The sequence below is a fragment of the Kryptolebias marmoratus genome, linkage group LG1 (genome assembly GCF_001649575.2).
Source record: "Kryptolebias marmoratus isolate JLee-2015 linkage group LG1, ASM164957v2, whole genome shotgun sequence".
In the NCBI taxonomy this organism is placed as follows: Eukaryota; Metazoa; Chordata; class Actinopteri; order Cyprinodontiformes; family Rivulidae; genus Kryptolebias; species Kryptolebias marmoratus.
In genome coordinates, this window is record NC_051430.1 from 12,113,624 (window position 1) to 12,140,743 (window position 27,120).

The following is a 27,120-nucleotide window of genomic DNA, read 5'->3' on the forward strand; positions in this document are numbered from 1 at the left end:
GGGGGTGGGGGTGGGGGGGAAACAGAGCTGAGTCACCTGGGGGGACAGGCTGTGAGCTGACAGGTTGTGTGGAGTGGTGCAGTTGGAGGAGGCGCTTTGCAGTGACGTTGCTGCAACTGGTTCATATTTTCGTCTACACAGACAAACTCATGCTTCTGAACACCTACAGAGACAAAAAAAAAGGCAAGAAGAAGACATCTTCAAGACAAAAATGCCAGTCCTGGAAAAAGATATATATACTGGATTGATTTTAACTTACAGAAAAACATAGTCAGCACTGTCCTGATTTTTTTAATGACACTTGAAACTAAATATAAAATACAATTTATATAGTAAAAGATTTAGACGACATGGGAAAAGAATCAAATCTAAACACCAAACATACTCCTACATTTATAAGCTTTTCATTTTATTTAAGATCGTATAAATAAACCCAAGGTATTTTCACTTTTGCTCTGTTAAAATAAACCAATCCTTCCATTTTAGGACTGCGGCTTATTTCCAAAAGGGGAAGGTAAATTACACGTTTCTAAACGCATCATTAATGACAAAAAGTACGTTGGTATTTCAAAGCCAACAATCACCAACAGTACGTCTATGGAACATGTTGCAAAACTGAAAAGAATTGGAATAAATTAACAAACAAACTAGATCAAATAAAACACAAAATATCTTCATGTTTATTTACACTCATATTGTGTGGAACAAAAGGAAAGTCGAGCTGAATAAGGGGCTGTTTTTTGTTTTTTTTTTTGTTAAAATTTGCATCTTCCATACATCCCAAGACATAAGGTTGCATTACTCTGGCTTTCCTTTCTTGCAAATTTCATTACGCATTCATCAGCGCGTTACTTACCTGATCCACACGAGACGGAGCAAGGTGTTGTGAAAACAGCCCATTTGCCTTCAGGTGTAACATCTATCAAGTTGCTGTTCCTGGCAGGTACATAAAACCAATAGCTGATGTTTGGATTTGTTTTCTCCCCATATTCCTTCCCGTATTTACGATAGACCTGTAATTGGCAAAAGCATTGCAACTGCTAAAAGTTTCCGGATAAGATGTTTACATTTTGTTTTTGGTGAACTGTTTTCTTTAGAGTATGCGCAGTGTTTGATTGGTGTTTGACTGCTGGAGAAAGGCCCCAGCGACCCTGCATGGGAAAGCAGGTAAACAAGATGGATGGATGGAAAGACCACCTCCTAAATTACATTGTGACTTTGGGTTGTAAATGTGTTTTCCTCCTCCTGACCTGTATATTTATCTCCTGTTTCAGAGGTCCGTTCGCCGTCACCTCTTCCGTCTCAGGTAGAAGGTCAGGGGTCAGGTGGAGGCGGTACTCCAGGTGGTTTTCATCCAGCGGGGAGGGATGGGTGATATTCAGAGCCATGCTGCCCGATCCAGCCACGACGTACCGACCCCCAACCGTTACAGCTGCAAGCGCAGAACACACTCTGCTTTTACACGTTTGTTTCCCGCGGTGTTTTAGGAATCTTTATGTAGTGATGTCAGTTACCCAGATGAGTGAAGAGAGGAGCCATGTTGACAATGTGAACCCGTGTTGCGTTCACTGGCAGAGTGAGGAATGTGCTGTACTCTTGTTTTGGACAAAAGGAGGAAGAGTTCATTTATTTTGGCAATCAGTCCGCAACCCAACTTGCATTCAGTTCACGGTCTCTTGAGACCAAGAACAGCAGTGAGTTATCAAGCTATCTGTCACCTTTGGCCTGACCGCCACTGTAGGAGTCAGATGTCAAGCTGCAGGTCGACCCATCGCCATCACACACCCCACAAACGTCCCGCACTTTTCCAGAGCGCAGCGCCCCGTCACAGCCAAACAGCTGACCACAGACAAAAACACTGAACATCAACAAGCTGAAAAGAGTTGAACCGGGACCTGCATCTTTGGGCTGTCTTTACCCGGCATCTGCCTTGTAGACAAGCAGCTGTTGCGCCGAAAGGAGGAGGGCTGTCGGCCTCACAGCGAGTCCCATCCACAAAGTGAGAACCACGGCTCACTATGAAGTTCTCTCCTTCCGACTGGCACATATATCTGCACTGCTCATCCCCTGGTCGTAACCAAAGAAAAAAGATTGTTTTAAAGACGTTTTATTTTCTCTCTCGCTCTCTCTTTGATTTCACCTTTTACGAAGCCAAGAGCAGGGATCCATTTGTAGAACGAGGCGGTGTTTGGTTGAAGGTAGAGGGGGTCGGGGTCGGTTTGGGAACACTGCTCCGCCATGAAGTCCAGCTGGGTGCGCTCACAAGGCTACAACAATAAAAACATTCGGCTCATTATTGCTGCAGCTGTTTGGAGCTGTGAACTGAAATTAAAAAGTAGCCAAATTTTGCTGCAAGCTCTTGCTTTTATGATTTCTTAGTCGTGTGTTCCAAATTATTTGACGAAATCTTTTGTTGTTTTTTTTTTTAATCAAAAGATGAAAAGAAATAATTGCTTTAATGGTTTGGAACACAGCAATCCACTTAATGAGCACGAAGGCCCGCTGTAAACACAAGCAGCAAGAACTTGCCTGCTGGTGACAAAGTTCGGCCTCAATATCTGGACCCTCACAACCCCGCCCTCCAAAAGCAGGTCTGAAAAGACACGGCAAGCTTTTATTTGACGAAACAAGCATTGCGGAGAAGGTCCTACTGCTTGTGTACGTCGCGTTGCCTTGGGTTGTTGCATTGCCGCGTGCGGCGTGTGACCCCCCCACCGCACATCCGTGAACAGGAGGAGAACTCAGACCAGCCGGACCAGGAGCCATTGACGACGACAGAGGAGCCAAAATTGTGTGGGGACACACAGTGGCCCTTTAGACACCACTAAAAAAAAAAAAAAAAAAGACAGGATGACAGGTGGACTACCTCTTTGGGGGGAAATGATTGCATTAAATTTCCTCAGTGAAAGCAGCACCTGATCCGGAGCACACTCTGTCCCGTCCAGCAGGGGAACCAGGAGGCGTTTGCAGGAGCTGTCATCGTCAGGTTCAAGGTGACAGGACAGAACACGACACGCCGCCTGATGGGGAAACCAAACACGAATGAGTGCGTAGTCCTCTGATGTGGAACGCCACCTGGCGTTACCGAGCTGATGCTACGGGCGACATACCAGGTCGGGACTGGTGAATGAGCAGGCCCTCGCCGTGCTGCCGAAAGCTATACGACACTGGTCATCAACGCCATAATACAGGCCCGGCTTCCAGTCCTGCAGGGAGCCTCTCAGCGCAGGCAAATCTTTAACACATTCTGCTTTTCCTTCACTGGGAACCCCAAAACATGGGATTTCACTCCACCCCAAATATCATACATAAAATAGAATCTTAAACAAATCAGCCAGTTTCATTATATTTAACATAAAGAAATGAACAAAAAATGATAAATATGTTGCAAAAATGCAATCAGTTCCACCAACATCAAGTGAAATCATTCAGTTCCAACTTGTGGCTGGGAAACCTAATGACATCACCAGGTCTGTGGGGTTACAGACAGCTGCTCAGGACAGGTGGGCCCACCTGAAGAACGTGAGGAGCTGCTGCCTGCTGCAGGAGGACCAGGTCAGATCCACGCTGTTGTAGCCTCCGTCAGAGGCCATCATGAAGCCGCTCCAGCTGCAGGTGTTCTCCATTCCATCGTGGTTGATCCCCAAACTGGATATCAAGAAATCAGGTTTATTAGTACTTATCTCCCCCACGAACAAACCACAATAAATCTTTGAAACTGCCTTACCTGTGACCAAGTTCATGAGCGATGGTGATGCCCAGGTCGAAGCCCGTGTCCTCCGTAATCACACAGCTCCACTCACTGGAGCAAACCCCTCCCAGCTGGGTTACTCCCCTGACCTGCTTGTTCCCGTCAGGCAGCTCCAGGTCAAACCTGACGGTGACGGGAGTTATACAGTGTCACTTTGACAGAATAAAAAGCTCTGCTGTCGAAGCTCCATCGGAGTCCTGCAGCTGGGTCACCTTGTAATATACAACAGGAGATCGGCGTGCAGCGGATCCGTGTCGTTGGGGGGGTTGATCCTTCGGCCCCAGTCGCACACACTTCTGAGGGAAGCCATGATGTCCGAGGACATTTGGATTTCTGGCTGGAAGAGGCAGCATGGTAAAATGTGAGGTAGTAAACAGAAATTGAGCACCTTCTAATAGTATCTATCCATCCATCCATCCATCCATCCATGCATCCATTTTCTTTACCCGCTTCTCCATTCCGGGTCACTGGGAGCTGGTGCCTACCTTCTAACAGTATCTTTATGAATATTTTACTATTAAGCTTTCACTTTTGCCAAGCTAAAAACAGCTGCTTTGCCATCGTAATCCGAAATGACTTTGTAACCTCTCACCTCTGGCTCTGACAGGATGATCATGCGCACCAGGTGCACCCTCATGTTGGCGCCCAGAGTCACGTCTCTCAGCAGCTCCGAGGCCTGGGAAAACGTAAGAATATAGATCTGATTGTTATGTTCCATTCTGCTGAAAGAGAGTAATTGGACTAAAGTACTGCAGCACCCCACAGAGAGGCTGAGAGAACATTTCACCATAAATTCCACATCATCTGAACAGATTTTTTTTCCCCTCTCTAATGGTGTGTTTTTCTAGTCTTTCATTATTTATTGATCGCCCCTTCGAGCAGTTTCCATACATAGTTTGCTTGACATTCCCATCCACTACTCATAAAATTACTTAGAATAAGATGCTTTTTTTCTGTATGTTTGTGCGGACACTTACAATGTTGAGATTAGTGAGGGTGTATCTTTCTGTGTCCTGCTTGTGGACCTGCTGGACATCAGGTCCCACCACCACCAACAGCTCCAGGTGAGTGATATCAGGGAGCAGAGTGGAGCGTCGCAGACGGCCGCTTACTACGAGTAAAAGGAAAACACAACGCCGTTACTGCTTTGAGGCAGCTCAACGAGCTCCATAAAATTGGCATTTTGCGAAACGTTTTCAATTCCCCCATGGATGTTAGGACACTGGGTGTTCTCACGATGCTGCTAACATGCACCTGAAGAGTCAGCAGAAGATCCTGAAGAGGAGAGCACGTCTCCTGGAATAGTGGCGAGATCGTCAAGCTTCTAGAGGACACGAACAGCATTAGTTTAGTTCAAAACCAGCAGCTTTGTCTTAACTCGTTTTACACGAGTAGTCCAAATACTAGAGGATTTGGAAAGTCCCAGGCTGTGGAACAGTTTAAAGTTTAAAGAGTTCAATGCACTTTGCCGGAGTCCTGAACTATAAAATCGGCCTCCGTTGGCCTGCAGCTGTCCACCTACCTTGCTCTGTGGATATCCCATTGAAGGGCCGAAGCCAGGCAGCAGGAGTAGAAGACAGAGTGGAGTCATGAAAACCATGTTTCACCTCTTTCTGTGCGTCTCTCTGCTCTGCTTTGACACCAGGACGTGTGAGCTAACTCTCACTCAGGGCAGAGCACAGCCATGTATGAGTAACATATCTATGTAAACAGTGGGGACAAAGTTGATGTGTGTCGTTTGGTTTCTCTCTTCTTTTTTTTTTTTAAGAGGACAGCTCTCATTGGTTGGCTTGTTTTGGGTTTGTGCTGACTAATATGTTAACTTTTTGCCTTAGGTTACAGAGCAATAAAAGTCAATTCACGAAGGCTTTGTGTTGCCAGAATAGCTCCAATGCAAATGGCCAATTTTCCAAAGTGTTGTTGCCTGTTGTCGCCAGTAGAGGGCAGACGTGAACCTGAACTGAAACAAAAACCAAACTAATTGGCTAAATGGGAGGGGAAAAAATGCAGACCTCTCCACAAGAAAGGAGGAGAATAACATCCCTTCAGCTCATGGAAGGCATTAAAGCAGTGCTACCAGTTCTGTTTTGAAAATGATTTGCTGGTCTAAAAGCAGATATTTTGGTGCATTTGTTATGCCTTTTGGTGATACATCCAGATTTGATTTTATTTTTTAATTTATTAACAGTTAATATCTTACCTGCTGCAGATAGCTCTTTGAATAACCTCAATTTAAAGAAACAGAGCTTAATTTTGATAAACTGACAAGCTAATGGCTAGTCCAAATACAACCCAGACCAAAGAGGCTGCCTTAAAAAAAACTCCAATCTCCAAAATTCTGTTTACAGTTCATGCAAAGACTATTTGATACACCTTTACACTGCCATTATTTCTCAGTACACAATTATTTACATAAAACTTTATGGTTATTTGCAAGCACAAATAGCAGTAGCAGCAGCTAGCAGTGGCTCTTACAATGGAGCCTAAGGGAACTTCCATCAGGACTATCATAATACTTGTGCCAATGACCATGTAATATAAAACTTACAATTCAGGATGTATGAAATATTGAGAATTGGTGTTTTAGGACAACAAAGTCTGCTTTGGAAGCAGGTCCTCTTGCATGAGCCCTCATTAGCTCATTAGTTTCTCCAATCTGAAGTCTTGTTCGAACAGAAATGTGGTTTTGCAAAACAAATTTCTGAATTCTTTTGATACTAAAAAATATCCTCGGAAACCTGTCGCTGTTTCTAAAAAATGTCTTCATCTATTCAAAAAACAAACCAGATTTTTTTTCACTTTGGAATTTGTTTTCAAAAACAGCAACTTTGGGGCTCCTGAGATGCTGTTTCCATGTAGATGCGAGGCTGAGAAAATAAAAAAAAGAGCACTGACCTGTTCACTCCCTTTTTTTAGTGCTCCACTCCAGCCTCTTTTCTTTCCTAAAGGAGGGATGTTATAGTTTATCTCCGTGGCTCTAGGACTCAGGCCCCATCTGCCATTTGTCTGCCAGATATATGCTTGTTGTCAGAGTGAATTAACAGCTGGTTGCTACGGGCGCTACACCACCGGCTTGGCTAAAACCTCACTGCCACGCTGGATTTACCGAGAGCACCACAGTCTGCAGCGGGAGTTGTTGCATTCGCATACATATCTGTTTCCCTCAGAGGAAGGCTCGTGGGATTGTATATTTATGATGTCTAAATTATATATAACCAGCCATATGGGATGCTGGCGTGTGTAACAGCAGATGATGCCTCGGGAAATTAGTGTTTTGTTGCCGTTTCTGAAGAGGGAGAGCGGTGACACACAAAGCTGCTGAGCTCCATAAGCTCCGGTAACATTTCACTCCAAGTAGCTTGTGATTTAACGTCAGCCTTTTGGCCGGACACTTGTTCAACTCCAGTTTGTCATTGCGAGGCCTGACCTCTCGGCGCTTCATTGTTTGAGATGCACTTATCTGGAGTGGCTCTGATTAAAAGGATTGACGGCCCTCTGCCCCTCTTTGTCCCTCTGTCCATCTGCTCGGAGAACATGTCCCTTTTTGGGAGCCTGTTGTTTCAAGCATTTATTTGTTTATTACCATATGGGCTATCGGCACAAAAAGTGGAATGATTTGGAAGGTTAAAGAAAAATACTGACTGAAAAATGAAAAGGAGGCTGCCAGAGAAACATGGAAATCTTGCCTGTGAGTGAGCAGACCTATGCGTGCAATGACCGAATCTTTTGGCTTGATTGCACTTAAAAAGATTTTAAAAAATAATCTCACAAGTTATCAGTTGTTCTTACAACCATGGGGGAGCTTGGTTAAATCTAGCACACTTTTCATGTCTGACTCACTGAAGCTACATTTGCTGTTCAAAGTTATGTATACGACTATATATATAAAGCTGCCAGAGTGATGGATCAGATGTTGAATTAAAGTTACAGCTTGGCATAAAAATACCAGCAAAATGGCTCGACAGCATCTGTTTCAAAGATTTTTTATTTTTTTTCCCCCCCTCTCAAACGTGATGTGATTTGTTTGCACATAGGTATCTCACTCTTCAAGTTGCAGTGTTTGAAAACCTACGAAATCCAGGTTTATTTCTTCCTGCTGATGGGCTGCTCACTGCCTTCCTGTGTTCCCTTTTCAAATTAAGACAAACGCTGTGTTGATCCTTTATTGTCAGCCCGGCAATGGCGACTTTCCAGGCTGTAATGTAATACCGAGGGTGTTGAAACCCAATGGGACTCCGCAACATACAGATATTTTCCCCGCCGTAGCTTCTTTTCGGCCCCCTCCAGCTGTTTTTAAGCATGAGCCTGCATATCGCGGTGATGCAGAAACATTGCCGGGACGTATTAATGACGACCCGCTGCTGATGAGTTAATGATCCCAGTGTGTGTTTTCTAATAAATGGACAATTATGCAGTCATTGCACAGAACCCCTTCTAGAGGAATGGCTCTCCTGATGTGCACTCCAATAAAGGAACGATGGAAGAAAAGGCGTCGACCCCGACAGTGTTCGAGGCGTTTCAGCAATGGATTTTCCTTCCTTCGCTTGGATGCAGATGAATATCAGATACAGAAGAGAAAGAAAGAAAGAAAGAAAGAGTCCCGTGCAACACTGACATCTTTCATTTTGGAATGTTTGGGTCTCTTGAAGCGCCGTTTTTGAAACTAAGCGTGGGATGACCTAAAATGCGCCGCATATTCTCCTGAGCCTTTCTCCATCAGTGACACAGCCACGAACAAAAAGGGAATGTAAATTGTGCCCTCAAGTGATGCCTGTTTTAAAACACACAGAGAGCAGCTGTAATATGTGCCCCTTCCATACAAAGACAGCTCCTCGTCCTTTGCGTGCAGCACGTTTGCACGTACCGAATCAAACGATTGTTGGTAAATCATGTCTAGGCGAGTTTTATGGAAATAGAGCTATAATCATTTTAAAGCACATCCAACATTTCTGTAAGTTAACTCCCTCAGAGATAAGAAAACTTCCATTCATTCATCCCATTTTGCAAGGAGCCCTTTTTCTGTGTTTTCAGCTCTGTTCCCCCTTTACCCACGAGACGATTGCATCTGCAGCTGCCTGCAAGAAGGAAACTGCAGGGAGGGAGGGGGGGGGGGTACGGCATACAAAGCTGGCAAAGTCAGACAGCCATACTTTCTGATCCAACCCCCCATGAAGCATGACGATGCAGCAGGTGTTAACGAGAAAATGTAGTGAATGAGCGCTGGTTTACATGGCGCTGATGGAAGCGGAATCAGAAAAAGGAGCGTGTGCAGACCTCTGACAACCAAGTTTGGACTCAAACGTGAGGGAAAGAGTAACAGACTTACAAACGAGACTTGTGGGGAAATGACTCCTTCTTGCATCACTTGCATGGAATAACACACACACACACAAAAAAAAAAGAAATCAGTACATGTGACAATAACAGAGCACTGGGCCTGTACTTCAAACTTCTGGAACTCGGATGGAAGCATTTTCTGAAATAATTCTGCTCCATTCCCATGTTGCACTTTGTCTCAGCGGCTGGCTGCACACATCTTAATGAACATCTGGAGACCTACTTCTGAAAATAGTTGTGTAACGTTTTTTTTTTTTTTTTTTTACTCTAAAGGGAGATTTTGTGATTAAGGGAATATACCCAGGATGATTTAAGGTTAGATCCTGTCATTTAGGCAATTTCAACTTGAGGACCTCAGATTTTTAGCAGACTGTAAATATTTAGTGTTAGTTTCTTCTTTTTTTTTATGTTTCAGAGCTTTATTGCGGTCAGAGGGTGAGGCTGAGTTAAAAGTTTGAATTTGTCTTTGTGCCCATGTTCACTTATGGTAAAGTCATAGCATAGCTTAGTTGTTACTGAACAAACTCTTAGGGGCCAAAACATTCAGTTTTTCCTGCCTCTTATTCAAGAATTACAATATATATTTGAAAAAGGGACTCAAAACAACCAAAAGGAACTACAGAAGAGAGGGTAAATAAAAACTAAGTGTAACAATGGCAAGTTATAAATTGATCATAAACACATGTCAGCATGTGTTATGCTTCCTTATTGTACATGTTTGACTATTTTAAGGTTATAAATTTCAAAGATAAATACATCGAAATCAGGTTTATTACCAAGTTTACACTACAAGGAATTTCCCCTGGTGCAAGATTCACAATAGAGTAAACACAGATAAACAAACAGTGTTAAACATAATTGACATTTACTGCAAATAAAAGAGCAAAATATGCAAAAGCATTAAATATCCAGAAGTATAAAATGAAAAAATAATGAGTGAAAGGTTAAAATTCACAGATGTATAGGATTAAAAAAGTGCAAATATGTAAATTAAATCAAAGAAATGTGCATTAATTTATCTCCCTCATCTAAACGGGAAAGAAAACAGCTGAAAAAGACAAGTACAACTGTGATAAATCCAAATGTGAAACACAATTGGCCTTAAAAGACATACTTAAAGCTTATGCAGACTTAAAATAGATGCAAAAAAAAACCCCAATAAATTTAATGCAAGCAACAATGAAGCAATACAACAGAACCAAAAATTGATGCATACAATTACAAAAAAGGGAAGTATTACAGTAAAAAAGAAACATAACAAACATTAAAAAAATGTGTTAAAAACAAAACAAAAACAAAAATAAAACATAAAGCAAACTGTCTGCATGGTTTTAGCCTTTTGTCATGTCATGAATACAGATTAAAAAACAATATCCACACATTTTTCTTTATTTTATTGATGGTCAATGCATTCACTAATTGCAACTGGGTGACAACTACTATGTCCGTTTGTTCATCTTATGGAGAACCCAAAGTGATAGGTCAACAATGGCGACGTCCACGGAAGAGCTGTTTGGGATGGAGAAGTCCAAAAGTCTTGATGTTTATGCTTAGATGTGTCGAGTAAATTCCAAATGGGCTTTTAGTGGAATCTAAATTGAAATAGACTTGAAATCATGTTGCATTTCTCCTGTTTTTTTCTGGAAACAGGTCAGTCACGTGACTTCATCTTCCACGTGACTTTTAGGGGGAATTCAGCTTTGTTTACATTGAGTGCATACCCGCATTTCCAGAATTGCGTATCAACATATCTGGAAAAGAACTGGCGTAAACTCTTTCAAACAGCACCATCTGTTATAGCTCAGAATATCCCTTTTTAAAAATGTTTTATTTTTTAGTTTGCAATGAGTACCTTTAAGTGTGGCTGTTTCTATTTTTGGGACCTTTTACAAGTCTGTGCTAAGTCAGGGGCTCTGTTTTCTTCAGTGCGACCAGTCAATGGGCAAAACAGGTCCTTAATCTGGAAAAATAAGCAGTACAGTCATGTTGCTGTTTAACTGAACCGCCTTTTTAGCTCTAGGTGATGTTCACGGTGAAAACTTGCAGTCTGGCTTTAAAAGAAAAAAAAGAAGGAAAAAGTAATCCTACAGTGTGGAGAATGAGACACGAGGAAGCCCTGAGAGCACACAAAGAGTCAAGTGTGTGTGAGCCCTGGTACGTCAGCGTCTGCGGCTCTCAGCTGGTCGGGGCGAGCAGCGACGTCACTCCTCTGACGCCGGGCATCAGAGCAGCGCGCGCGGCCAGCCGAGCAGCAGCGACTCGCCCGCCCCGGAGCTCGGCGGCGGCGGCGGAGGAGGAGGACGTCGGCGGCGGTGGCGGCTGTGGGACACCCTCCCTGAACGGAGACTTGCTACTTCTTTGGCTCAGGTAAACCCCACCCTAGCTTTAATAAAAAAAAAAAAAAAGAAAAAATTGAGGAAAAAAAAAAAAAGGCTTTCAAAGTGCGTATTTTACCCCCACCTCCCCCAAAACAGCGTGGGTACCAAACGTGGCGACTAGCGAAGCTCCCCGCATTGTCGCTGTTGTCCTGTAGCCATAAACTGCGTTGCTATGGAGCCGAAAGGCAACATCCCACCTGCTGCTGCCGCCACTGTATGCGTGTCTCACCTGTCAAATACGGAGAAATTTACTCAAAACGACGCATTTTTAATTTATTTTATTTTTTGCGTGTTTGCTTATTAGGCGTTGGCAAAGGGCGTGTAAAATGACAACTTTACCCGTTTTACGACTTCCACTTTCTTTAAAAAAAAAACAAAAACGCAGCTAATAAAAGGAGCTGTAAATGGATTCGCTAACTCCTGCCAACACGCCTTTTTTGTAGAGTTGGGAGTTTTCCCATTTTTGACTACAATCACCAGATTCAATAAGACATTTGTCTACTTTGAGTGTTTCCTCCCCCCCTCCCCCATTTACAGTATATCATACACTCCTATTTCTGCTAAAACACAGGTCTAACTGCTGTTTCTGTGTTTATTTTTACAGCGTCTCAGTAAAAACCCAGGACTTCGAGGCTTGAGCCAACCCAAAGATGGTGATTACCAGCGTGGCATCCCTCACGAGGACATTAGTGGCTGTGGACAAAGAGAGCAGATGTTTGCATTGAAGGTGCCTAGTGCGTACAGTGTTTTCTCTCTCTCTCTCCTTCTTAGTTTTCTCCGCCTCAGACAGATGCTGTGGTTTTACATCAGTGCATGCCAATACCAGGCCTGTGACACAAAGAAATTCCATTATCCCTATCTCTTGGCTGCCGTGACGAGGAGGGAAATCACCACGCCGTGCCGCGGTGAGGCAGGGAAGGAGGGAGAGTTATGAGTCAGAGTGGAGGAGAAAAGAAAAGCTGTCACTCTTCAGATCCGCCTATGAACTTTGTAGACGGCGCGCATGCTTATTTTAAGAGCAGCACCAGATTGCCTTTCCTTTTTGTTGTTAACTTGGCATCCTAAACACAACTATGAGGAGACCTGGTAGCTTTTTTTTTCTTCTTTTGCACACTACGAGTTATTCCTGAAACCCTTGAAGACTTAAAATGGTGATGAATTGTACGGATTAAAGTTCATCCTTTGACTCGAGTGTGCAGGGGAGGGAGGGGAGTGTCCAAGTAAAGGTCTGTTCATTGTATTTTAGTTTACGCACCCCCCTTATCTCTGCTGTCAAGAGGGAAGATTCTGTTCCACACCGGCTTACCCAGAACGGTTAGAGATAGGGTGTGGAGAAAGGACTGGTGGGCGAAGAGCGGCGAACAACTGGGAGGCAGAGAGCGTGGTGCTTAAACCCAGCCTTTCGAGTGACTCTTGTATCCAAGGACGGAGGTAGCAACGCATCCGAACGCCACTCCTCGCCCACGGGCTCGCTGTGAAGAAATGAGGCGGACACGCAGGCGCTCGCCGGGCGCTCGTTCAGCCTCAACAGCCTGCCGGGCCTAATTCACAGAGCCCCCGGGGTTCGGCGCGTCCGTCTGTTGCGCCAGGGACGATGACTGAGCAGATCTTGACCACAGCTAGATTGAAGGGGAAGACTCGCGCAGCCTGAATGGGAGTCCCCCCCCACCGACCCCTCCAATTTTATTGTTAAATGTATTTCTACTCGTCAAAGCAAAACAAAACAAAAGCTTGTCTCTTTTTTTCTTTCTGCACCTATACCAGCCTGCATTTGTTGCATGTTTTTTTTTGGCAGAGCAGCACTCTGGAGAGGCGGTAGTAACAGGTGTCACGTGCCAAGGTGATTTTGGAGGTGTGGATGAGAGCTGAAGATCATGGGAAAATCAAACAGCAAGCTCAAACCGGAGGTGGTGGAGGAGCTGACAAGGAAAACCTACTGTGAGTATCTTCGTCTCCTTTGTTCGCTCGCATGTATTTAAAAAAAACAAACAAACTTGAGTAAACTCTTTCTAAACGAGTCTGAGTGCAAAGAGTGATGGGAACACCTCGTGTTGATGTTATTGCTATTGCTGCGGTTTCCTTATATTTTCCACCTACTGAGCCCCGCTCAGGCTGTACAGTAAATAGCCCAGCCTGTGGGGACTCAACACTTTTCTCATTATTGGCAGAACCGAGCTGCAGCTAAATGTCAGACCCTGTTGGATTTCAATTTATTTAAATGTTGTGCGGCAGATTGTCGTTGGTTAAGGTCAGGGGGAAACTTGTAATCAGTATCTTTGAACCCCGCTGAGGAGATTAGTAAACACGGAGGAGCCGAGTTTGCATCATCAGCTCTTTTAGAAATATAGTTTTATTTGGTTTTCATTGATCTTCTGCAGAGCTAACCCTCATTCGATTGCTTTCAGATGCTACATTTATTAAGTATGAATCCATTCCGCTTATTCCTTATCTGGCAAAACGATAAATTATGTTCCTGCGTGGTAGAGCTTATGATCATTATTACACTTTATTAGTTTTTACTTGTTGGCATTTCCCACTGAACAAAGAAGTAAAAAGGAAAGAAATCTGGACAGTTTTTAGTACAAAGATTACATTTGTAATTACCTCCAGCAGCATCTGCTTTGAGGACTATTTTAATCGTCTGTGTGTTATTTCTGGAGCGCGGCGCCTTTATTATTACTTGAGCAGTGCGGTGTGCAGGTGTGGGTGGGAGTTGACATCCATTGGCTGCTTAATGACAGTGTTATTTGTGTGGTTGGTTCTCCCCACCAGCAGAAGCACGGAGAGCTGTTGTAGCAGGAAATTGCTGTGGAGGAAGATTAGGCATCATGCTGGGCTGGACTGCCTGCTTCTGTCCTGCGCTCGTTGTCTCTCTCCGTCTCTCTCCGTCTCTTACCCTTTCACCCTGCCTCTCCCTGGCTTCACCCCCCTAATTGCCCTCTTTGAGCGGGGAATGGAATAGTATAATTAGGATCTTATCTGGTTAGCATCGCTAAGAGGGGGCACTGAGCTTTCTCTCCCAGCGTGATCGCTCTCCCCCCCCCCCTGCTCTGTTACTTGGATTCAGACTCTATCATTTCTGCCTTCTTTCATCCTATTGCATCTTGCTCTCGGCCTCCCACGAGAAGCCTTGTCTGCCATTTTAGTCGGTGCTTTCTTTTAGCTCTTGACAGATTGGGGACTTAAATTTCTCTGTGCCCATGTCTCTTTTTTTTAAAATTTATTTTTGCTGGTAGGAGAAGCAGCACATTTCTCAAAAGCAAATAGTGCCCCGTCTGTCAATAGAGCCAACAAGGTGAGGCTAAAAATAAGGCTATTCATTTCAAAAGTGTACATGCAAAGAAGGCGTCTTCCTTCTGCTTTGTTGTGAGCTCATGAATAAACCATTATTTTAATTTTATTCTTTCAATACAACACGTTCCCGCTAAAGACGGCATTAGGCCACACACAAGAAGTGACTAGAAGCCACTGCTTGTCTGTTTTTTTTAGCAGAAAACTAAAACCCTGGCAAAAGAGATTTTGGCTTCACCTGCTTTAAATTTTTTTTTTTTTTTAAAGAGCTTAAATCTACCCAGAAAGGCTTTTCTGAATGACTGCCCTGGCATCACACGGACGGAGCAGCAGTGCTGTTCGAATCTCTGAGGGATGTAGGGCAGACCCTTGCGCGCACGTGAGAAATTTTTTGTTCGCTCTCAAAGAGACGACGATGGCACTCCCAGCGACAGGGCAACAAGCCGGATGTGTTCCAGCCGACTCCGCTGGGCCCGGCTGGCCGAGTGGACGATTACATTAGCGCTCATTGCTTCTCACTGAGTTATGTAAGGGATTTCTTTTTCTTATTAAATTCTCGTCATGGCAAATTGCCTCGGATTTTGTCCGCGTTGACCTTTGAGGCCAATTTGCCGTTTGCTTGGTTTAACTCACAGTCGCGAGATTGACCTGACATTCGTTGCCGTGGAAGTGGTCGCATGAGGGGTTTCTTGATGAAAAGCTGAGCGGGGCACACTGAGAGGAGCTGTAAGCATGCAAGAGGCTGCTTGACCTGCCCTCCTTATCAATAACTTCTCCAGGACTCTGCTGTAGCACTGCAGCAGTCACCGTATTGATCCTGGTGTGCAAATGCAATGGCAAAGTTTTCAAACTCTCGGATGGCGCTCCTTTAAAGCTCTTTCATTTGTTATAAGCGAGAGGCAGTCGTGGTTTGCTCTGGTTTGTTAGCTTGGCTTAGTAACCACGACGCTGAGTGGCTCCGGGTTAAACATTACAGTGGATGAAATTAGTGTTTAACTAACTAGCGCTGTCTGTTGTGCTGCAAAGCCTCTTGCCTTGCCCTAGGCCTAGTGGAAGCGGTGGTGGTGGAGATCTGTTCTGAGATCTCAGCAGCAACAATAGGACTTCAGCAGGTTTACCTCCAAGGACTACCCGGCTAAGCTAAAGTTATTGATTTCCAGACCTCATTTTCATTATAAAACCCCAGGGGCCAAAGTCTTAAAATTGCTTCGGTTGGTTTAGAGAAAGTAACAAGTACAGGGGGAAACCTTGTGGGATTGGTTGATTAGATCCAATCAGATTGTTCTGGCTCGTGCGGCCATACTGACACATCCTGCGGCCTGAACTGTTCGTTCCCTTAAATCTGTGGCTGACCTTCATTCTCTCTGCCTTGCTTGTCTTGTGGTGACACCCTTGGGTTTACCCACCCCCCACCTCCCCTACACCCCTCCCCATCCACCCACCTACCTACGACTGTCCTAGCCAAGAGGACTGATGTGCAGCCTTCCGTTCAATGCATGGATACTGTTGATTGTTTTGTTTTTCTTGTTTAGGGGATATTTGTTGGAAAGGATTAGGGCGAGATGATTAACTACGAGGCTACCTTTTTCTAGGACAGCCAAAGATTTTTAAGCTAACATCACTCTTTTTGTCTCTCTCTCTCTCTCTCTCTCTCTCTCTCTCTCTCTCTCTCTCTTTCCAGTCACAGAGAAAGAGGTGCAGCAGTGGTAAGTGTGTATATGTTCTTTTAATGAGAAGGTTTCCTGTCCTGATGTGAAGTTAGTAATAAATCAGAACTGCTGTCATGGCTTGAATCAGAGGGCTGTAACGTGATCCACCTTGCAAAAACTACCTTGGTGGGTTTTTATTTTGCCAAGGAGATGGTTCTCAAGGCTTCATTGTTGATTTGAAGCCATCTCCCTCACACTTCTCTGAAGACGGATGACATCTGAAAATAGAACAACTTTGAAGCTTCGCTCTGGCTAAATGACTTTGAAGGCCGATAATACTGATACAAACATTTCCATGATGCATTCCTCCACAGCCTTTTTACTGTTTTGCAAAAAGGGATGTCTGATAAGCGAGGAATGACGGGGGGTGGGGGTGGGGGTGCACGGCTGCCTCACTTTGAGGCTTTCATGGCTACATGGCCACAGAGCCTCCACAGGGTTACAGATTAGTAATCCTTCCTGTCAGATTTTGTACCTGTTAGTCAGTGTGACCTGCACCAGCATCACCGTGCTGACGCTGAGCCTTTTTTTTTCTTTCCAAGTCTGTATTTGCAGTGTTTATTCACAAAGCAAATATATTTTTAGGCAAGATAAGTGGAAAAAAACTTTTATTTTTATTTTTTTTTTAAATCAAGCGAGAATAATCTGTTGTGCTGCATTTTGTGTTTACTTTTCAAAGCTGCCGGCAGATGGATAAGTAACAATGAGCCATCATTATAGAGATGAGTCAAGTTTGAGTGTAGCCATCGTTTCTTCTTGATGCTGGTGAAAAAAAAAAAAAAGAAGTGTGCGTATTAGAGGAGAGACTTCAGTAAGGAAGTCATCATGTTTCCATGTTCACACTTCAGTTCTCCTGCTTTGGTTTTGGATTACACGACCATATTCTGCATGCATGAAAAGAGCTTCGGCTCGAGAGGTAGTTGCTCTTTATATCTGCCGTTACGATCTTCATGGCGGGAAGGAGCCGAGGCAGCAGTAGTGGCTGGAGCATTAGATATCGCCGGGCACTGGAGAGTCTGGAGTCTTTGAGCTGGCCTGTCTCCGGGGCTGCTCGAGTGCACTTGGGCAGAATAACTCCCTCCTCCCTGCTCCCCTGCACCCCTTTTTGAACCTCCACCCCGCCGGCTGTGCAGCCTGCTAGCTCACCATCACCCTCACTGTCTTTCACAGAATTTCTTCTTTTTTTTTTTTTTTTTCTTTGCATGAGTCCTCACTTGAAGATCAGCAGCAATCAACACGGCCGAGTGTGAGGGATGAGAGGGAATTTCACCAGGGGAAATGCCAGATGGCGTGTAATTAGAGCACAGGCACAGACACAGAAGAATTAGCAGGGTTAGATAAATGCCTGCGTTGTGCATTAAGTTTATTCCTCTTTTTGATTCTCCTCTAAGGGAACATCATTAGTATGCCCGAGGCTTACCTGAAATCAATAACAAAATCCCATGGCTCAGTGATGTTCCTGCCAGTGAGGCAAGAGCAAAAGAAACATCCTGTGCCGCTCTTTAGCAAGCCACCGTGGTAGATGCCAACGACAGGCTGCCGGTGCCAACGATAAATACTTCATCATTATGCCAGATCACCAGTGTGGTCTGATACTGCATGTTACATCTGTTGTTTCCCTACAAGTTGCATTAGTACCAGTACAATCAGACTGTGTGTGTGTCCTGACGCTAGTGTCACCACAAAGATCTGCTGTACACGATGCGTTCCTGGCAAAAGAAAGTGAGTCTGATGAAAATATGACACCGCAAACCTGTTTCCAACGTGGAGCAGTGCTTACTGTACTCACTGTACCAGCGACTGAGTGTAAACTCTTTACGTAACTGCTCTGTGAAATGTAGAGGAAATCCTGGCAGTGTCATCTGTAAATCATGTAAGGCTTTATAAAACATCCTGTTACTGGTGACTGGCTGACTGATCAGTTGCATCTCAATAAAAATAGGTATTTCAGTGTTTAGCTATTAAAATGTTAATAACTATAATATTTATTAGACAGCAATGAAAAGCTATAATGTTATTTTTAATTAGTTCTAAACCTCTGTTTCCTGTAAACACTGCAGGTAAAAGTAAACCAGACAGATTTTACCCACAACAGTCTATTTACAGGTCTTATAAAGCGGTAATGCATGTATATGAGCTGTGTAAATGTACTCTCGTTTAAAGCAAATCTTGTGAATCTGTCAATGGAAGTTCAGTGCCAAACCACTAGGGTATGTTTTAAATTGATTGCACATTTGCGTATTTAGGATTATTCTTTCAGACGCTCTTAAGATTTCAAAAGAAGGAAAAACCTCAGGCAGTTTGAGTGCAGGAACCAAATGAGTACTTGAGAGATTTAGCACTTCATTGTAATTGTAGCTATTCAATAAACTGTATCTAAAAGTAGGGCAGCAGAAGCTGCCGCATGTTTCTTTTATATTTTAATGCCTACACTTTATTATTGTTTTCATACGTGCCTTCTGTGCGCTTTATTTGCTTTGAATAAAACCCCTCTGTCTGTAACTAGGTGCCAGAGTGTTCCACAAATGGATTTATATCTAGACAACAAAAAACCTAAAGCTTTGAACTTTTGCTTTTAACAATTATATCCACAAGAGGGCACACACTGACAGATTTGTATTAGTATGTTTATTTTAACAAAAAAAAAATCATTTATTAAGCACAATCCAGGTACCGTTATTCCGGTCATCGTGTCAAACTCATTTGGGTGCACATTTTAGCGATTTGCTCTCGAGTATCTAATGGTGGAATGATGGGCTAAAAAAACGATGCAGCTTTATCTATTTTTTATAAACGTCCTGCACTCAGCTGGACCTCGAGGTTTCACAGCTGCACCGGCTACAGTTCCAAATTGAAAGCATTTCAGATATTTTAAACAGCTTGGACCGCATCCATTCTTCTCCAGCCAAGTTGCGTTGTCAACTTTATAATTACCAGACATATATAACTATATAATTGCCATCCATGTGATGCTGANGAATCTCGACAAACAGGTTGGATTATTTTTAGTCCGACCCTGGATTTACCTGTGCTGGGTTTTTTCGCTGTCATCCTTTTATTTTTGGTAAAAAAAAAACACATTTTGTAGAAACTGTCCACCTTGTGATTTACTGATTGTAGCAGCCTGAGACTGGAGAGAAACTACGGAGGGAGAAAGATCGAACTTTCACCAGAAAAAAAAACAACAAACAAGCTGTTTTTGTTTTATGTTTATCAATATGTTTATGATAGAAGAGTTTAAAAAAAATATTACAGAACCTCTCAAGTTCTGCGATCAGTGTTAAATTAATAAAGTTTGTCAGTATCAGAAGGCCCATTTAAAAAAGGAAGCCTAACAGATCAGGGTTAAGTTAGTTTTGTCCATTTTATCATTTATTTGTGCCCTCTTCTTACTCCTGTTATCTACGTCTTTCTTGGCAAAGCAGAAAAAAACTGGGAAAGTTTCCGTTTTGGGGGGTAAACACATTAATATGTACACTAACAGTTCTCATCCAAACATGCATAACACATAAAGAACATGTCTGTCAGACTTTAATATTAGCTGCCGGATTAGATTTTCTGTAGTCAAATCAAAAAATTGACTAAAGAATTCAGGTGAAGTGGGTCGGCTTTGGATTATGACATGCATTGTGTCTTCTGCTCTTTGAATACCAATTAGGCTTTACTTTGCATTATAGTGAGCTGAGCTTTCAATTTCCTGCATATCTCCTTCTAATTCAGATGTGAGAATTTGCAGAGTTGTGCCGTCGTCTCTCCTCACTTCTCGCTGGACTTTTTTTCCTGCTGCTGCTCAAAGCGGCTCCCCATCGCTTTGACTTTATGAAGCTGGCTTCATTATCTCCCAGTCAGATTAAAAGTAAAGAGTTTAGGAGGAATGTAGGAGCCAGTGTGTGTGTGTGTGTGTGTGTGTGTGTGTGTGTGTGTGTGTGTGTGTGTGTGTGGAGAAGCTCAGTACTGGCCTTCATTCTTTATCAGATCTTTTTTTTCCCTTTAATTATCACCCTCTTTTTTTTCCTTTTTCAAAAAGCCTAACCAGAATCTGAGATGTATAGTCAGAGCTCTCCTGTGTGTACTCGCATCATTTTTTTGCGCAATTTCTGTAACTAGCGTCGTCTCGCTGCCATTTTCCTCTTTCCACCGCTCATGTAACATTTAATTTTGTTGAGACCAAGGCTGTCATCCCTGCTCCTTGACCTGTTTTGTGACGACTGTGTTTCCGTTACAAAGACATTCCAGGAAACTGCCTACCTTTGAGTGACTGCACTTCAAATTGCTTATGAGATGCTTCTATATTTAGGCCGAGTAGAGATGTTAGGACGCTCCTCTGATGTCATTTCCAGGGGCGAGAGGAAGCTCTCAGACTTATCTATCAGCTGCGTGTGTTATCAAAAGAGAAGCCCGGGGGGAATTTGATTAGAGTTAACCACCTTTGGCTTGCGATTGGATTAAGGCGATCTTCTTATCTGTGAATGAGACTAATAGCTTTGCACTTTACCTTTTTGATTTTGCACTTTCTTTGTATCAGTACCGCCTACAGTCGGGGCGAGAAAGGTGACCTTAGTCTCTTGTCATCTTTGTCTACTACTGCCTTGATGTTGAATTTTAATTGCACCAGAGATTTTATAAAGCACTTTGACAGATGTCTAATTTTGTTTGTTTTCCTTCAGGTACAAAGGCTTCATTAAAGACTGTCCAAGCGGGCAGCTGGATGCCGTGGGCTTCCAGAAGATATACAAACAGTTCTTTCCTTTTGGAGATCCCACAAAGTTCGCCTCATTTGTCTTTAACGTATTCGACGAAAACAAGGTTTGTGATCGAATTATTGTTGCTTCAAACTCACTAAAAACAGTTGAAAGTGATGTTGAAAGGCCCGGTGTCTGAGCTAAATGCTCATTTGTTCTCAGCTCAGACTACAGGTATTTCTCTTTGTTCAGCCAGCACTTGAGTTGAATGAAAAGCCCAAATGAATCAGCACATACCTGATTTGTTTAAACTAGTTGTTTTCCAGGAATCTCCTGGCATTCTTCTTTGTTGAGACGGTCTTGCTCTTATCTTGTAACCTTTCTCATTTTTTTTTTTAACGCTCACTGGCAGTGAAGGCTGTCTGTCAATAGTTTAAAAAAAAAAACAAAGTTCTCAGTCAAATTTAATCTACTTTTCACATGATTATAAAAGGACAAAAGCATTGATATTAATGACATCATTGCAGTGCACACGCATATCTTAAACCAAGAATATTTCCATACGTTTTCTTGGTTCATTCTGTTTTTTTTTTATCAAAGACTTATCAGCACAATGTTGATACACTTTTTAAAATCCCCATCATTATTGTTGATACTGATACACGTATGTTTTGTGTAATGTACTCTGGTTTACTTCGTGACCTTTTGGAATTGATAAAGTTGGAGAACATTGATGACGAAATCCTTCAAACATTTCTTTAAATTCTTAAGTTTTTAACATCCTGATATTGGTTTTGTTAACAATTCTGATAAATTTATTTGCAAGATTGTTCACTTTTCATGATGTCTAATACGATTCATAGCTTCTGTTGTAACCATTCCTGGTACTCAGCTAACTTTATTTAAAGACTAGTTTTTTATGTTGTGTACCAGATGTTTGTAGTTTCTTTTATCATTTTATTAGAATGAAACTCTTTGTTTTTGTGTGTGTGTGTGGACACATCCCCTAAGCATTTCAGGACTTGATGACAAAGCAAAGTTTTAACAAGGCCGACCTACGATTGTACTTTCGTGTCAGCTGCACGTGTTGATTCAAATTGCATTTAGGCGGACCGGCCATAAGTGAGCAGCTCCGGGCTTGTCGGTGAGCCCCTGGAGGTTTGCCGACTCCAGATAAGTGGCTTTGTGTCAGAGAGATCAGACGTTTATCTGTGACCCTCATTAGCGTTAGGCACCCCATAGTTAGAGAATGCATTGATCTTAACAGTTTTTATGGCTTATGTAATCGGCATTGCACGACGTCAGCATTTTCTGACCAGGCAGATGTCTGCTGGAGATAAAGTTCCCTGACCTCTGGGCTCTAAACAGTGCCTGGCTTTTTTTTAAATTGTTTTCAAGGAAATGTAAAACTCATGGGGGGGTCTCAGCTGTTCTAAAGGAATGTTTTTTTCCTTCAGAAATACTTTGAGGGGCACAATTTTGGGAAGTCAATTGGAATATTTTGTGTATTTCTGTTGTACTAAAGCTAAAAAAGGGAATAAATCTAGGGGTGCGATAGCTTCTCTCTTGTTGGACAGAATCGTTTGGAAGCCGTGTAACGGCTTTGCCACCAGCACGTACTGGTTGCGTTGGCGAAGTGGAAGTTTTGGGGGAATGAGCCCGTAGCATCCATCTCACTAATGACCAGAGGTGACACGTCTGAGCCTCAGGAGAGGGCCGGGTGTGGGGCAAAAATAGCAGCTTTCTCCGAGCAAACGTCTGGCCCCATTTTCAACACAAAGGACACCCGCGCAGGAACTGCAAGGAGTTTCAGAAAATACAGCCGCTGCTAACGTTAAACGAGGTGGTCATCTTGTTTTGGATGGATTTCCCTTCACTCTCTCCTTGTCTCTTTTTACCCTCTCTAGGATGGACGCATAGAGTTTTCCGAGTTCATCCAGGCCTTGTCAGTGACCTCTCGGGGGACTCTGGATGAGAAGCTCAGATGTAAGAAGATGCACAATGCAGGTTTCATTGTCATGTGTGACATGTGAAAAAGGACAGGTGATCTCCAAAGAACAGAAAGTTAAAGATTACAACTCAGATGCAGCAGTTTTTGAAGGTTTATCGTCAAACCCTTTTTAAATTTAGAAGATTTTTAACGAAGTGATCAGTAGCTCTCCTTATTCAAAGCGATGCTCACCCATCTGAGACATGTAAGCCTTCTCTGTTTTCCTGTAAAACCTCTATATCTGAACGTTTCCTGTCTTTCCAGGGGCTTTCAAGCTATATGATCTTGACAATGACGGCTACATAACCCGTGATGAAATGTTAAACATCGTAGATGCAATATATCAGATGGTGGTAGGTTTTGCAGTTCGTCCTATTTATCCTCTTAAGTTGCTTGAATGGGCTCACTTGTAATCATGTGATGTTTTAGGGCAACACTGTGGAGCTGCCAGAGGAAGAAAACACACCCGAGAAGCGAGTGGACCGTATTTTTGCTATGATGGACAAGGTTAGTATTCAGATATCAAAGCCTAAAGTGACAAACACAGTAATAATAGGCAAGATTATTTATCCCCAAAGTATAGTCGGCGCTGTGAAAGCAGCTCTAATTAAGAGATTCTCATTTATAGAGCTGAGTCTGCCTTTGTTGCCACCCTCGAGGCTTTAAAATGGACACTGTTAAGTTTATCTGTACCAATCTTAGTGTCACTAATACTGCCTAGAGTCTATAAACATCATTTATAGCCACCTTAACCACTAGTCCCTCAGCGCCCACTCTGTCAGCACTCAGAATCTGCTCAGCTTTAGTGAAAGATGATACAGTACGCAGGCTGGATTGGTGTGTTTGTTAGCTCACTACGGCCAGGATCAGCTCACTCACTGATGTCTATAAGGAGAGTGGCTACTGTCCAGGTGCACAGAGCTAAAAAATCACTTTATCAGCTTTAAACAGGGCCGGCATGAGCCCGAGTGCCTCTTTTGCCCCCTGCTGGTATTTCTAAGTGAAACTTTACAGGGGCTTCGGTTTCGTTTTGATTCACTTTGCAGAACGCAGACGGGAAGCTGACTCTGCAGGAGTTCCAGGAAGGCTCCAAGGCAGACCCCTCTATTGTTCAAGCGCTGTCGCTCTATGATGGACTCGTGTAGGAATGTAAGGTGAGCGAGGGGGGATGAAATGAGCTGGAATATGCACGCACACTACCCATCTTGGTATTCATCTTCAGTCCCGAGTCATGCTTCAGTTCTGTGTTATTATTGTGTGATTTTTATTTCAGCAGAGTAAAGAATAAAAAGGGAAAACAATCTTTTGGCTGGAATTAAAGTGTGGAAGCCACTTTGCGCTCTCCGTTTGCTTCTATGAATTATTCAAATACCCCACTTGTTTACTGGCAGTATAATAGTCTTGCAGTGCTGGATGGAGAGTGAGACAGTCCTCACATCCCACTGTCTAATGTAATCCACTGGCTGCTGCCAATTGTTGCTGACATCCTGCTCAGTGTTCTGTCAACTGTGAAGTGAGCTTGTGAAAACATACTGTATATATATTCATATTAATGGTCTGTTTAGTTATCTTGCCTGCTCTGAATGCACCCAGGCATCACGACACTACTCCCTGCCATCAGTCCACACGCTAATCCGTCCTGTAACTCCTCAGATGGATCCGGTTCGGCGTCCTCCTGCCCGTTACACGCCAACGCAGCGCCATCACATCTGCAATGGGAGGAGGCGTCATTTATCCCGACCACCCAAAAGAGGACTGCAAACATCAAGACCAGATGGGTCACGTAGCTGTTCACCTACATTTCCAGTAAAGATAGTGAAAAAATAAAGAAAATCTAAATTTAAAAGTGCCAGTGCACCTGCCCACCATCTTTCAGTGCTTCTACAGCTGTGTAGCACCGTGCACACCCCTGAGTGTCGTGGACAATGTCTGAACATCTCTGCGAGCGCAGTCTCGGACCGCCCGAGGAACTGAACCCCTTGCTTTCTCGCCCACGTGCATCAGTCCTCGGAGGAACTGTGCTGCTGCTTTCGTCACATGCCGAGAGACTTCAGAGCTCAGTCTGGAACGAGGTGCTGCCGAGTGATGACACGAACAAATGGCTCGACGTTACGAAGCAGCGTGCTGTACATTACACAGTGTAAATACGACGGTAATTTATTTTCTGCTTTGCTGCGTTTATGAGAGTTTCCTCATAAATCTGGAATGAAGTTTTATTTTTATCAAACGTGTTGAAATGTTTTGCACTGTATTTTTCAATGTCATTATTATTATTATTATTATTATTATCGTTGGATAGTTTCTTTACCACATTCTGATTTTGCAGAGGAGTTTTGTTTCAAAGGAATGTTTAAGTAGCACAGTTTTCTATCGATTGTTTTACAACGTTTGCAATCCTGGGCGCCCTGCTGTGTTTTCTTTTCCCCCTCTTAGCATGATTGTTGGCTGTTGCACAATTCCACCCTGAATGACACGACCGAGCGACACAGCGAGCTCTCCCAGCTTTACGTCCCAATTGAGGCTTTTAGTGTTTCCTTTGAGAGCATCCCGCCCGGCCGTCGGAGACACAAAGCCCTGCTCATCGAGAGGCACTAACAGGACATCAGTCGTGGCTGTAAAGCTTTTGCGAGCGCCGTTGTTGCAGTTGTCTTACTTGATATCTGTCCAGTGTGAGCCCAGAGCATGTAACGCTGCCTTTTTTTCTTTTTTTTTTTCAAACTTAGACGATTTATTTTTGTGCACTTAGATGTTTTATCAGCTTCACTGATATTTTACGCCTTATGCAAGTTATAATTTACTAAATTATCAATGTCATTTATCTGCTTAGTATAAGAGCACAGAATAAAATGCATCTGAGTGGCTGATGATTATGTTACTGTATTTTAGTTCATCACGAATAGGAAAAATGTTTTTTTTTTTTCATTTGAAGCTGCTTTGTAGAGCCATTGGTGCTCGAAGGTTTATTTGTAAAATTTTTAAATTCCCCCCCGTTTGAAAGTCTCACCTGGAGTAAATAACCCAAGATTGCCCGGCCTGTAGTTGAAACAGGATCTGTCTCGGGTCCCTGATTGCGCTGCGCTGCCGCACTCCAAGTGAAAAAGGTGTCACGTCAAGGTTTAGTGCCTGCTGCTGTTCTTTGCACAACTCACCGACCAATCGACCTAAGCCTGCTCTGCGGGGCTGTGTCGGGAACAACGAGCTGCATAAAACCCCTCGCCGTGCCAATCGTGACTGAGCAAATTGAGTTTCGCGGGGCTCGCAGCACTTCCTCGGAGTCGCTTTTTGTTTTCTTCCGGCTGAGCACAGACGGAGATGATAACAGGAGGAGGAACTGTCTTACAGAGACTTGCTGTGTCCTTTACATCCCCGATTCTTTTTTGTATTTTGCAGCATGTGTTGAAAAAAAATCCTGCAGTAAAACACAAGTGTACTTCAAAGTCAACCATCAGCTTCTTGTCTTAAAGATTTTCTGTGTCTTGACCAGTTTTTTTGGGAAACATTTTAGCTGGTACCTATAAATATCCTCATCTGTTAAGTCTTACACAAGGTATGTCATTTTAAAAACAACTTTCTGACATGTTTGGTGCCCAGATGAGCAAAAAGCACATTGGTTCAGTGCTTATTTCTCAGCCTGAGCTCCAGTGCAAAATTAGACAGGTGTCATGCTGAATATAAACCATAGTTATTTTTAAACATGAGCCTGTTACTAAGACAATATCCAGCGCGTGTCCATGACTTCAGACCCACTTCTAATGTGCACGGAGCTGTTAGAAACTGTGTCACAAGGGGCGCAACGAGCCTTGCAGGGGAAAAAAAAAATCAACTGGATGGAGGGGATGTTGGATGGCGCTTTAACCCTTGTAGTCACAGTGGGGTCGGGTTACACACACTCACACGCGCGCGCACACAAAGCAAAGCAGGTTGGGTCTTGGGAACCTTTTAGTACCCATCTCCACCCCCCCACCCCCCACCCCACCCCACC

The 27,120-nt window shown here is 43.3% G+C and overlaps 2 protein-coding genes and 1 long non-coding RNA gene across 7 annotated transcripts in view; 2 read left to right on the top strand and 1 right to left on the bottom strand.

Annotated features, from left to right (window-relative positions):
• adamts13 (ADAM metallopeptidase with thrombospondin type 1 motif, 13) overlaps positions 1-5,419 on the bottom strand; it is a 9,135-nt gene extending 3,716 nt beyond the window's left edge. The window contains exons 1-18 of one of the 2 annotated variants that reach the window (XR_003039195.2): positions 5,274-5,419; positions 5,006-5,075; positions 4,729-4,862; positions 4,344-4,427; positions 3,964-4,088; positions 3,728-3,874; positions 3,514-3,648; positions 3,111-3,261; positions 2,916-3,020; positions 2,673-2,824; positions 2,530-2,593; positions 2,141-2,267; positions 1,919-2,067; positions 1,719-1,839; positions 1,515-1,595; positions 1,251-1,432; positions 857-1,013; positions 37-163 (exon numbers count right to left, since the gene is read on the bottom strand). Coding sequence is in view for 1 of the 2 variants with exons in the window: in XM_017417283.3 (XP_017272772.1) it covers positions 37-163; positions 857-1,013; positions 1,251-1,432; positions 1,515-1,595; positions 1,719-1,839; positions 1,919-2,067; positions 2,141-2,267; positions 2,530-2,593; positions 2,673-2,824; positions 2,916-3,020; positions 3,111-3,261; positions 3,514-3,648; positions 3,728-3,874; positions 3,964-4,088; positions 4,344-4,427; positions 4,729-4,862; positions 5,006-5,075; positions 5,274-5,351 (2,189 nt within the window). In the remaining variant the exon portion in view is untranslated. The remainder of the gene's footprint in view (positions 1-36; positions 164-856; positions 1,014-1,250; positions 1,433-1,514; positions 1,596-1,718; positions 1,840-1,918; positions 2,068-2,140; positions 2,268-2,529; positions 2,594-2,672; positions 2,825-2,915; positions 3,021-3,110; positions 3,262-3,513; positions 3,649-3,727; positions 3,875-3,963; positions 4,089-4,343; positions 4,428-4,728; positions 4,863-5,005; positions 5,076-5,273) is intronic. The other variant, XM_017417283.3, reaches the window with a different exon arrangement.
• On the top strand, positions 1,004-2,844 carry LOC119617019. Its single transcript, XR_005233168.1, has 2 exons — positions 1,004-1,167; positions 1,275-2,844. It is a non-coding gene; the product is annotated as an uncharacterized LOC119617019 (long non-coding RNA).
• Positions 5,420-11,191: 5,772 nt separating the features above from the next.
• On the top strand, positions 11,192-26,586 carry LOC108236584 (neuronal calcium sensor 1). 4 transcript variants are annotated; one of them, XM_017417352.3, is made up of 10 exons: positions 11,192-11,455; positions 12,071-12,200; positions 13,262-13,404; positions 16,439-16,463; positions 21,134-21,272; positions 23,056-23,134; positions 23,403-23,491; positions 23,568-23,645; positions 24,185-24,292; positions 24,792-26,586. In XM_017417352.3, the coding sequence occupies exons 3-9, from the start codon at positions 13,341-13,343 to the stop codon at positions 24,281-24,283; spliced, it is 573 nt and encodes a 190-aa protein (XP_017272841.1). In that variant the 5' UTR covers positions 11,192-11,455; positions 12,071-12,200; positions 13,262-13,340; the 3' UTR covers positions 24,284-24,292; positions 24,792-26,586. The 4 variants fall into 4 exon arrangements, with proteins under 4 accessions (XP_017272841.1, XP_017272839.1, XP_017272840.1 ...); XM_017417350.3 differs by having other exon boundaries at positions 11,193-11,455; positions 12,071-12,193; XM_017417351.3 differs by having other exon boundaries at positions 11,193-11,455; positions 12,071-12,193; positions 13,267-13,404.
• The last annotated feature ends 534 nt before the right edge of the window (positions 26,587-27,120 follow it).